This window comes from Heterodontus francisci, chromosome 20 (genome assembly GCF_036365525.1).
Source record: "Heterodontus francisci isolate sHetFra1 chromosome 20, sHetFra1.hap1, whole genome shotgun sequence".
Classification (NCBI taxonomy): Eukaryota; Metazoa; Chordata; class Chondrichthyes; order Heterodontiformes; family Heterodontidae; genus Heterodontus; species Heterodontus francisci.
Genome location: NC_090390.1, coordinates 79307863 through 79320617, shown reverse-complemented (window position 1 = coordinate 79320617; position 12755 = coordinate 79307863). Strand labels below are relative to the sequence as shown.

At 44.5% G+C, this 12755-nt stretch overlaps 1 protein-coding gene across 2 annotated transcripts in view; it reads left to right on the top strand.

Moving 5' to 3' along the window:
• got1 (glutamic-oxaloacetic transaminase 1, soluble) overlaps positions 1-12755 on the top strand; it is a 94651-nt gene that overhangs the window by 33617 nt on the left and 48279 nt on the right. For both annotated transcript variants that reach the window (XM_068053089.1, XM_068053088.1), the window contains exons 4-5: positions 259-371; positions 3276-3380. In XM_068053089.1, the coding sequence (XP_067909190.1) occupies positions 259-371; positions 3276-3380 (218 nt within the window). The remainder of the gene's footprint in view (positions 1-258; positions 372-3275; positions 3381-12755) is intronic.

Below are 12755 nucleotides of genomic sequence, written 5' to 3'. Positions count from 1 at the left end.
CACATTTCCTAAGTAGCGTGGGTTAAACTTTGCCTCATTAGCTAGAAGGTGATCCTCTGTTTATAGCGGAAAGAAACTGATAAAGGATACAAAACCAAGCAAGTAAAATGGGAGCAAGGGCCAGGAAAACCAAAGCAAGGACTTTACATACTAGATGGCAACACCCACTATTCTCCTTCATGGAGAAATTGTCCTTCAACACCTTCACGTCGGTTTGAATACCAGTGCTTAATTATAGTGTTAATGTTTTGTTCGTAGCAAACCACAATGGAGTGTTTGGTGCTGCAGGGTTCACTGACATCCGCAGCTATCGTTACTGGGACCCAGTCAAGCGTGGCCTCCATCTACAAGGACTTTTGGAGGATATGGAGGTATGCTTTGTAAATGCACTTTTTATTTTAGTCATTTATCCAAAATTTTCTCAGTGAAACATTTGACTATTTTGCTCTTTCAAGTGCTAGGTTTATGGGACAACATCTAGTGAAGGCAGCCCGGGTACGTCTGCCCACTGTCCTGGGTGTGATTGCATCCTTCTCAGGACATTTTTCTGTATAAAACTGCTGTTCTTTTCGTGCCCTCCTTGTACTGTGGATGAATGGAGAGATTAAAATAAGCTTAAAAGGGAACACACGTGATAAACCTAGGCTGAACAATAATAAAGAAAATGAGAAACCTAGAAAGTGTATTGGGGAGTTGAAGGGGGAGGTTTGAAAGGGGGATTTGAAAAGAGCTAGCAGATAGTATAAAATGAATTGTAGCTTTTAGAGGAATGTTAAAAAATATAGCCAGGGAACAGTTAGGATCACTTGGGATGAAGGAGAAAATCTAGTTGTGCAGGATGATGGTATGGCAGAGATGAGTGTTCAGTAAATATTTTATTTTTATGAATAATGGCGAAATAATGGAGATCGCAATATTGCGATTTCCTGGGGGCACAAAAGGAACTTTGTCAAACTGTGAGGCAGGTTACGAAAGACTTGAACGGAAAGATACTGAAGTAGAGGATAAATAGTAAGAGTCTTAAATATTTACCTTCTTGAAAGTGAGTGTGGATAGAGTACTAGTAGCTAAAGCCATAAACATGCCAGTCGCATTCTAGGTTTTTTAAGCGGGGCCATAGAGTACAAGAGCCAAGTGCAACATTTGTAGCAGTGGTAAAGTTACAATTGAGCATTGTGCAAGTTTTGGATTTCCCATTATTGAAAGGACATTTTAAAGCAATACTGGCTGCTCCTCATGTAAGTTTAGGCTCAGTTGGTCAATGATTGAGCCATGTCCAAGTATGATATGTGGTCATTTGAATGAAGTACTGGATAAAATCGTACTGTGGAGCTGTATCTTAGTATGAGTCGCCACCAGGAACTGGTAGAAGTAAATCAGAAAAATAACTTCAACTTCTATATAGCAGGCGATGAGAAAGAGAGTCAGGTTTTTAATGTGAATGGCACACTCTGATCTGCTTGGAATGGTGGAATTTCTAAGGACCCTTTTGTTCACAGACTTGGAAAGCTGAGAATTGGCAATATATTACAGACTAATGTATGCTGCAGCTTCTTCTGAACAGTAACATTGTTATGGCACATCACTCAAAAGCATTGTGTTTTACATGAGCTCAGTCGGCAGGATTTTCCCACAGTTAGCAGTTGGCAACAGCTGTGCCAGTGGTGACAGCTGTAGCTACATCTAGACCTTGGAGATAGTTTCAAGTGAGGGTGAACAAGCGTTTTGTCCTTGTGGGCTGCATAGGTACGTAGTTTGGGCATAAATGAAACTTGCATTTAAATAGTGCCGTTCATGACCTTCGAACATCTCAAAGCACTTTATGGCCAATTAAATACTTTTGAAGTTTAGTCACTGTTACAATTTAGGCAATTCTGCAGCCAATTTGCATTCATCAAGTTCCTACAAATAGCTATGAAATAAATGGCTGTTTTTCAGACTGGAGGATGGTGCCGGTGCTGGGGCCACTGCTTTTTTTTTTGATTTTATATAAAAATGATTTTGATATTGCAATAGAGTAATATTTCAAAGTTTACCAATGATACCAAACCTAAGAGGGGTGGCAAACAGGATGATATAATCAACTGCAGCGGGATTTTGATAGGCTAGCAGAATGGATAGATAAGTGGCAGATGGAATTTTAATACAGAGAAGTGTGAGGTGATGCGTTTTAGTGGAAGGGATAGGGAGACGCAGTAGAAACTTAATGGCACAGTTCTAAAGAGTGCGCATGGACTGAGGGACCTGAGGGTTCAGGTGCATAGATTTTTGAAGGCGGTTGGACATATTGAGAGAATAATTAGCAAAGCAAATGGAATATTGGGCTTCATAAATTGAGTACAAAAGCAGGGAAGTTATGCTGAACTTTTATAAAGCTTGTGTTGGGACACAACTAGAGTATTATGTCCAGTTCTGGTCACTGCACTTTAGGAAGGAAGTGAGGGTCCTTGAGAGGATGCAGAGGAGATTTACCAGAATGGTTCTGGGATGAGAGATTTTACCTGCAAGGTTAGGTTGGAGAAGCTGAGATTGTTCTCCTTGGAGCAAAGGAGTTTGAGGGGCAATTTAATAGAGATGTAAAAGATTAGGACAGGCTTAGATAAGGTAGACAAAGAAAAGATGTTCCCACTAGTTGATACAAGGACTAGGGGACACAGATATAAGGTTTCAGGCTAGAGATGTGGGGCATGTGAGGAAGAACTGATAATGACCTGGAACTCGCTGCCTACAAGGGTGGTGGAAGTAGTGAAAATGAAGGAAATTGGATGGGCAATTGAGGGAAATAAACTTGCAGGGTTACGGGGATAGAGCAGGGGGAATGGGGCTGACTGGATTGCTCCGTGGAGAGCCAGCATGGACTTGATGGGCCGAATGCTGGCCTCCTGTGCCACAATGACACTAAATGACTAGATTATCTGTTTTAGTAGTTGGTTGAGAGATAAATATTGGCCTGGAGATCTCCCCTGCTCTTCGGCAAGTGCCGTGGGATCTTTTACATCCATCTGAGAGGGTGGACGGGGTCTTGGTTTCAAATATTTTGCAAAGACCAAGCTTTGTTTTACGGGTGATTGTGGGCTGGAGATTGGGTGCCTTGAGGCTGGTGCATTATCAGGAAAGCTTAGAACTTTGGGGATTGGGAATGAAGAGGTGTGGTAAATTGAGTGTTGTAGTTGGCACAGCAATTAGTAGAGTGGCTAACCTGAATTAACTGTCCATCCTCATGCTTGTGTATGCATAACACCAATTTTAAGGGTTGCTTTTCCTCTCTCCACTAGAAAGCTCCAGAATTTTCCATTTTTCTGCTGCATGCATGTGCACACAATCCAACTGGTACAGACCCAAGTCCAGAGGAATGGCAGAAGATTGCTGAAGTCATGAAGGTACAGCAAGAGGCATTTTTAAAGTCTGTTAGTGACTGGTAAAGTAAACTGGGTGCTATTACCATTCACTTGGATATCTTTTCTGTCCTGTGCTTTTTACGTTAACATGGGGAGTTTTGAGTTCAGTGGCTTTAACCCTTTAAATTTAATTAGATCTAAGCTAACTTGAATAGAGTTTTATCTTCAATGTGTCATACCCAAATTAGCCTGTATGTTTGTAAAATCATAACAGGAAATACAAAATGGTCAAAAACAATCCTATACTGCCTGAAACTTACAATGGATAGCTGTGAACTTTTTACTGTAATACCCTTGATTTGCATTTCTGAAGGTTATGGTAAATATTTCACAATTACGCTTGTGTAGGAGTAATGCTCGATTTACAAATATGTAAGTTTTGTCAGGTGGTTTCCAGTCTGACATCATTCAGTTGAACTGAATTTAATTCAAGCATGATTTCTTGCAGCATCATCATCATCATCATGCGATGTACAAAATCTCAGTATGATTGTTAGTTATTGGTCTGGTACCAAAAGTGTAGACTGAAGCTTTTGTGTGACATTTGCTGTTCAGTGTTAGGTCTCTTAGTTGGGTTCTGATTGACAGGTTGCTCCATTGTCCTATTCGCCTTTCATAACCTCAGAACACCCCAAAGGACTTTACGGCCAATGATAACTTTTGAAGTTGGTTGGCATCTTTCCATCTATGAAAGATGATGGACATGCAGCAAATAATCCATTCAGATGGGGTGTCTTCCCTTGGTGCACCTTTTGCTGATGGTTGTGAAGGCCACTCCTTGAGAGTCAGGTTCTGCCACAAGTGCTGCACGTGAAGCTGCCAGGTGACGCTGAGAGTTGTTGTTTTTGATGTTGGCACCTGTTGCCAAGCTGCTGTAGCAACTGGTAGTCGTGGTAATGCACACCAGTCCACAGGATGTGTTTCCATTTCCCTCTTTTGCCAGCTCGTGATTCCCAGGTGCAATAGTCAACATTTGGGGCCTCATGTCATGCTTGCAAGCATCCTTGAAGTAGAGCTATGGACTTTCCACTGGCCCCGGCTAACTCATCTCTTTGGATATGCAACTGTCTTCCATCCTGCAGATGTGTCTGATCCACGGAAACCATCTCTGTTTGATTAATGCCAGTGCATTTGGGAGCTGTGCCTTTGGGAGGACTGCCACATTAGTGATTTTTTTTTTTCCTGCCAGGATAGGCCGACAATGTGCTGCAAACAGCGAAGATGGAAATTATTGAGCTGCTTTTCCTGGCAACTGTAAGTCGCCCATGTTTCACAGCCATACAGCAAGGTGCTTGAGAACACAGGCCTGATAAACCATCAGCTTGGTCCTGTGGGTCAGCTTGGTGTTATCCCATGCGCGTTTCACGTCTTAGCCGAAGGTTGTAGCTCCTTTCCCTATGTGTGTATCGAGCTCCGCATCAAGGGACAGATTGTCTGTCACCATGGACCCAAGGTAGCAGAATTTGCTAACCGCTACCAGTGGGTGGGGGGGGTGGCAGGGTGTTTAGTGTGATCGGGGTGGAGATGCAACACTTTGTCCCATGACCACGGTTTTCTTGATGCTTATAGTTGAGGGGAACAAGTTCCAGGCATGGGACAGATAGTCTGAGTCTTTGTAGCCGAGTTTCTGTGTGAGCAACGAGTGCAGCATCATCAGCACAGCGGAGTTCTCTGATCAGGATGTGATGTGTTTGTTGTCTTCGCTTTCAGCCTTGATAGATTGTAGAGCTTTCCATCTGACCTAGTGTGCAAGTTGACGCCTTCTGTATCTGCAGGGAAGGCAAAGGTCCGGAGCATGGAGAAGAAGATGCCAAACAGACTGGGGGCTAGTTCAAGTTAATATGTTCAAGTATATCTCAATCCCCCTCTACACCTACATCGTCTTTCTCCATAATGAACACAGATGAAAAGTAATCATTTAAAACCTCACCTATGTCCTCCGGCTCCACACACACATTGTCACTTTGGTCCCTAATGGGCCCTACTCTTTCCCTGGTTATCCTCTTTCCCTTAATATACTTCTAAAACACCTGAGGATTTTCTGTTATCTTGTTCTAAAGTGTTTTTTCATGTCCCCTCTTCGCTCTCCTAATTACTTTTTTGAGTACCCCCTACACTTTCTATACTCTTCTAGTGCCTCCACTGTTTTCAGCCCTCTGAATCTGCCGTAAGCCTCTTTTTTTTTTTTACTGATCCAATCCTCTATATCCCTTGACATCCAGGGTTCCCTGGATTTGTTGGTCCTACCCTTCACCTTAATTACTTGCTGCACCTGCATGCTAACTTTTTGTGTTTCATGTACAAGAACACCCAGATCCATCTGTATTGCAGTATTTTGTAGTCTTTCTCCATCTAAATAATCTGCCTTTTTATTCTTTCTACCAAAGTGAATGACCTCACACTTTCCCACATTGAACTCCATCTGCCAAGTTTTTGCCCACTCACTTAACCTATCTATATCCCTTTGCAGATTCTTTGTGTCCTCTTCGCAACATGCCTTCCCATCTATTTTTGTATCATCAGAAAATTTGGATACATTACACTCTGTCCCTTCCTCCAAGTCATTAATATGTAAACAGTTGAGGCCCTAGGACCGATCCTTACGGCACCCCACCAGTTACAGCTTTCCAACCTGAAAAAGACCCATTATCCCCAACTTTTTGCCTTCTGTGTGTTAGCCAATCCTCAATCTATGCCAACACATTACCCCCAATACCCTGAGCTCTTTATTTTGTGCAATAACTTTTTATGTGGCACTTTATCGAATGCCTTCTGAAAATCCAAATACGCTACATCTACCGGTTCCCCTTTATCCACTCGGCTTGTTATATCCTCAAAGAACTCTAACAAATTTGTCAAACATGATTTCCCTTTCATAAAACCATGTTGACTCTGTTTGATGGCATTATGTTTTTCTAAATGTCCTGCTATTTCTTAATAATGGACTCGAGCATTTTCCCAATGACAGATGTTAAGCTAACTGGTCTATAGTTTCCTACATCATGTCTCCCTCCTCTCTTGAGTAGGTGTCACATTAGCGGTTTTCCAATCCGTTGGTACCCTACCACGCACTCCTTGCCTGCTTCATGTTTTAGTGATCATCCACTGTTGTATCGAGCAAGCCTTGTACATGAGTGAAAGAAAGGGACTTCTATTTATATAGAACCTCAGGATGTCCCAAAGCACATTACAGTCAATGAAGTACATTTGAAATGTAGTCACTGTTATAATGTAGGAAACGCTGAACTTGAAGAACTTTACTGGCTAAATCTAACTGCAGCATGCCGATGCTTTTGGCAGAGCAGTCTTAACGACTAGTGTCGTTGCCCCTTCCTAAATCTGTACCACTTTGGTATGCTTCTGCAGTGTATGGTGGATGAGAAGTGAAGTTGAAGGATTATTACTTTGTAGGGTGCCTTCCTGATTTCAGTCCTGCATTACCCACATGTCTGCAGGATATATATTTTTTGCAGAGATTAATGGCCTGGATTTTGCTGTAGGGAACACAGTGAGGCTGTCAGCAGTTTTCGATATTCCAGGGTAAAAATGATGGGTGCTTCTTGTGTCCACACAAAGGCATTTAATAACAGAACTCCGGAAGTTGCTGTTGGTATACACTTCTCCACAGGCTGTGCTATTGCAGCCTTTGCTGATGGAAACAGCACAGAGGACACTGTAATGGCACAGACTTAAATTGTTACCCACTATAAGCGCACTAAGGCCAGATGAAACAGTTAAGGTTTGTGCTAAAGGCCGGCTCAGGTCTGCTAATGAAACCCGACAAAACTACATACGACCCTGCCCGAGTCCTTCCATTTTTTTTTTCCCACGCCCAACCTGACCCGACCCGACCATCAGTTAACCTACCTTCTGTTTTTCACTTTGTTGCTTATCTGCACAAGCTTAAAATAACTAACAAAACCACCTTTCAAGTCCAAAAAGTACATTAACATTGGAGCCACTTACCTGAGGTTGTGACAGAGTGTACCCGACACATTGGGTCCCGTCTGGTTCGGGTCAGGTAGCCGGCCTTTGGTTTATGCAATCAGGAATAACTTGAGTTTTTGAATGGCTTAATAAGTAGTAATTATTGCTGAACTACCTCTCCGGTCTTGAAAAAAATCACCTTACATGTGTGGAGTCTCACTCCCACAGAAGAAAATTGTCAGATTTTTAAAAATAAATAGTTTTTTCATTTTTCTGTTGCCTCTCCCTTAGTACTATGATTATGTCTCCATTTTTAATTCATTTCTCGTAAATGATTTAAATGTAGTTTATATTTCTTGCTTTCCTGTCTCAATGAAGATTCCTCAATCTGATCAGTTGAAGAGCCTCCCTGCTGCTTGGCTTGCTCACTGACAGCACAGATCACTGTAGAGGGCACTGCACTGGATCAGACGCTCAAACTAGAAATCTTTGCTTACAAGCCTGTGAAAAGTGTCTGGGCAACTGTACACAAGTTGAACGGCAAAATCTGGGCCAATGTTAAATTGCTAATTTTGTGCTTACTTTAAAATGGGTAAATGGTACAATGGTAGAGGTCCTAGGGCTTAATATGAAACAGTAATAGGAGACCTCATGTGATATCACTTAACTATACTTGAGTGGTCAGTATATGGTTTCCCAACAGCTATTGAAGGCAGGTTAGACTGTTAGATTGCGTGGAGAATGTGTGTAGTTTGAAGAATGATGTCCCTTGCAAGATAGGCAGGTAGTTTTATCTTTTTTTTCACATTGAGACACTGCTTCTAGATCAGCTGGAGTCTGGAGATCATTGGGTGATTTTCAAATGCCAAGAAGCTGACCTTAAAGTGACAGACATGGAGATGTAAAACCTAGTTAGCATTGAAGGATTGCTGATGCTGAACTAAATTGGACTTGGCAGACTTAGGAGGTGGTGGCTTAGTGGTATTGTCACTGGACTAGTAACCCAGAGACCCAGGGTATTGCTCTGAGGACATGGGTTCAAATCCCACCACAGCAGAAGGTGGAATTTGAATTCAATTAATAAGTCTGGAATTAAAAAGCTAGTCTAATGATGGCCATGAAACCATTGTCAATTGTTGTAATAGCCCATCTGGTTCACTAATGTCCTTTAAGGAAGGAAATCTGCTGTCCTTACCTGGTCTGGCCTGCATGTGACTCCAGACCCACAGCAATGTGGTTGACTCTTGCATGCCCTCTGAAATGGCCTAGCAAGCCACTCAGTTGTATCTAACCGCTACAAAGTCAATAAAAAAGAATGAAACCGGACGGACCGCCTGACGTCGACCTAGGCACCAGAAATTACAACGGCAAACCCAGCCCTGTCGACCCTGCAAAGTCCTCCTTACTAACATCTGGGGGCTTGTGCCAAAGTTGGGAGAGCTGTCCCACAGACTAGTCCAGCGACAGCCTGACATACTCATATTCACAGACAATGTCCCAGACACTGCCATCACCATCTCCGGGTATGTCCTGTCCCACCGGCAGGACAGACCCACCAGAGGTGGCGGCACAGTAGTCTACAGTAGGGAGGGAGTTGCCTTGGGAGTCCTCAACATCGACTCTGGACCCCATGAAGTCTCATGGCATCAGATCAAACATGGACAAGGAAACCTCCTGATGATTACCACCTACCGCCCTCCCTCAGCTGATGAGTCAGTACTCCTCCATGTTGAACAGCACTTAGAGGAAGCACTGAGGGTGGCAAGGGCAGAGAATGTACTCTGGGTGGGGGACTTCAATGTCCATCACCAAGAGCGGCTCGGTAGCACCACTACTGACCGAGCTGGCCGAGTCCTAAAGGACATAGCTGCTAGACTGGGTATGTGGCAGGTGGTGAGGGAACCAACAAGAGGGAAAAACATACTTGACCTCGTCCTCGCCAATCTGCTGGCCGCAGATGCATCTATCCATGACAGTATTGGTAGGAGTGACCACCGCACAGTCGTTGTGGAGACGAAGTCCCGCCTTCACATTGAGGATATCCTCCATCGTGTTGTGTGGCACTACCACCGTGCTAAATGGGATAGATTTCGAACAAATCTAGCAGTGCAAAACTGGACATCCATGAGGCGCTTGGATAACGCGGGATATTGTGAGCCTAGTCAAAAAGAAAAAGGAAGCATTTGTAAGGGCTGGAAGGGTAGGAACAGATGAAGCACTTGAGGAGTATAAAGACAGTAGGAAGGAACTTAAGCAAGGAGTTAGGAGGGCTAAAAGGGGTCATGAAAAGTCATTGGCAAACAGGATTAAGGAAAATCCCAAGGCTTTTTATACATATATAAAGAGCAAGAGGGTAACCAGGGAAAGGATTGGCCCACTCAAGGACAGAGATGGGAATCTATGCGTGGAGCCAGAGGAAATGGGTGAGGTGTTAAATGAGTACTTTGCATCAGTATCCACCGAGGAGAAAGACTTGGTGGATGATGAGCCTAGGGAAGGGAGTGCAGATACTCTCAGTCATCTCATTATCAAAAAGGAGGAGGTGTTGGGTGTCTTGCAAAGCATTAACGTAGATAAGTCCCCAGGGCCTGATGGGATCTACCCCTGAATACTGAGGGAGGCAAGGGAAGAAATTGCTGGGGCCTTGACAGAAATCTTTGCATCCTCATTGGCTACAGGTGAGGTCCCAGAGGACTGGAGAATAGCCATTGTTATTCCTTTGTTTAAGAAGGGTATCAAGGATAATCCAGGAAATTATAGGCCGGTGAGCCTTACGTCAGTGGTAGGGAAACTATTAGAGAGGATTCTTCGGGACAGGATTTACTCCCATTTGGAAACAAACAAACATTAACGAGAGACAGCATGGTTTTGTGAAGGGGAGGTCGTGTCTTACTAATTTGATTGAGTTTTTTGAGGAAGTGCCGAAGATGATTGATGAGGGAAGGGCAGTGGATGTTGTCTATATGGACTTCAGTAAAGCCTTTGACAAGGTCCCGCATGGCAGACTGGTGCAAAAGGTGAAGTCACACGGGATCAGAGGTGAGCTGGCAAGATGGATACAGAACTGGCTCAGTCACAGAAGACAGAGGGTAACAGTGGATGGGTGTTTTTCTGAATGGAGGGATGTGACTAGTGGTGTTCTGCAGGGATCAGTGCTGGGACCTTTGCTGTTTGTAGTATATATAAATGATTTGGAGGAAAATGTAGCTGGTCTGATTAGTAAGTTTGCGGACGACACAATGGTTGGTGGATTTGTGGATAGTGATGAGGATTGTCAGAGGATACAGCAGGATATAGATCGGTTGGAGACTTGGGCGGAGAAATGGCAGATGGAGTTTAATCCGGACAAATGTGAGGTAATGCATTTTGGAAGGTCTAATGCAGGTGGGAGGTATACAGTAAATGGCAGAACCCTTAGGAGTATTGACCGGCAGAGAGATCTGGGCGTACAGGTCCACAGCTCACTGAAAGTGGCAATGCAGGTGGATAAGGTAGTCAAGAAGGCATACGGCATGCTTGCCTTAATCGGTCGGGGCATAGAGTATAAAAATTGGCAAGTCATGTTGCAGCTGTACAGAACCTTAGTTAGGCCACACTTAGAATGTTGCGTGCAATTCTGGTCTCCACACTACCAGACGGACGTGGAGGCTTTGGAGAGGGTACAGAGGAGGCTTACCAGGATGTTGCCTGGTCTGGAGGGCATTAGCTATGAGGAGAGGTTGGAAAAACTCAGATTGTTTTCACTGGAACGACGGAGGTGGAGGGGCGACATGATAGAGGTTTACAAAGTTATGAGTGGCATGGACAGAGTGGATAGTCAGAAGCTTTTTCCCAGGGTGGAAGAGTCAGTTACTAGGGGACATAAGTTTAAGGTGCGAGGGGCAAAGTTTAGAGAGGATGTGCGAGGCAAGTTTTTTACACAGAGGGTGGTGAGTGCCTGGAACTTGCTGCCAGGGGAGGTGGTGGAAGCAGATACGATAGCGACGTTTAAGAGGCATCTTGACAAATATATGAATAGGAAGGGAATAGAGGGATATGGGCCCCGGAAGTGCAGAAGGTGTTAGTTTAGGCAGGCATCAAGATCGGCGCAGGCTTGGAGGGCCGAATGGCCTGTTCCTGTGCTGGACTGTTCTTCTTTTGTTCTTGAGGCGCTGTGGGCCATCAGCAGCAGCAGAATTGTACTCGGCCACAATCTGTAACCTCATGGCCCGGCATATCCCCCACACCACCATTACCATCAAGCTAGGAGACCAACCCTCGTTCAATGAAGAGTGTAGGAGGGCATGCCAGGAGCAGCACCAGGCATGCCTCAAAATGAGGTGTCAGCCTGGTGAAGCTACAACACAGGACTATCTGCGTGCCAAACTGCCGAAGCAGCATGCGATAGACAGAGCTAAGCGATCCCGTAAGCAACGGATCAGATTTAAGCTCTGCAGTCCTGCCACATCCAGCCGTGAATGGTGGTGGACAATTAAACAATGAACTGGAGGAGGTGGCTCCACAAATATCCCCATCCTCAATGATGGGGGAGCCCAGCACACCAGTGCGAAAGATAAGGCTGAGGCATTTGCAACAGTCTTCAGCCAGAAGTGCCGAGTTGATGATCCATTTCGGTTCACTCCGCGTGATATCAAGAAATGACAAGGCACTGGATACTGCAAAGGCTATGGGCCCTGACAATATTCCAGCAATAGTACTGAAGACCTGTGCTCCAGAACTTGCAACGCGCCTTGCCAAGCTTTCTAGTACAGCTACAACACTGGCATCAACCCTGCAATGTGGAAAATTGCTCAGGTATGTCCTGTACACAAAAGGCAGGACAAGTCCAACCCGGCCAATTACTGCCTCATCAGCCTACTCTCAATCATCAGTAAAGTGATAGAAGGTATCATCAACAGTGCCATTAAGTGGCACTTGCTTAGTAATAACCTGCTTAGTGACGCTCAGTTTGGGTTCCGCCAGGGTGCTCAGCTCCTGACGTCATTACAACCTTGGTTCGAACTTTGACAAAAGAGCTGAACTCGAGAGGTGAGGTGAGAGTGACTGCCCTTGACATCAAGGCAGCATTTGACTGGATATGGCATCAAGGAGCGCTGGCAAAACTGGAGTCAGTGGGAATCGGGGAAATCCCTCCACTGGCTCGAGTCATACCTAGTGCAAAGGAAGCTGGTTGTGGTTGTTGGAGGTCAATCATCTGAGCTCCAGGACATCACTGCAGGAGTTCCTCAGGGTAATGTCCGAGGCCCAACCATCTTCAGCTGATTCATAAATGACCTTCCTTCAATCATAAGGTCAGAAGTGGGGATGGTCACTGATGATTGCACAATGTTCACCATTCGTGACTCCTCAAATACTGAAGCAGTCCATGCAGAAATGCAGCAAGACCTGGACAATATCCAGGCTTGGGCTGATAAGTGGCAAGTAACATTC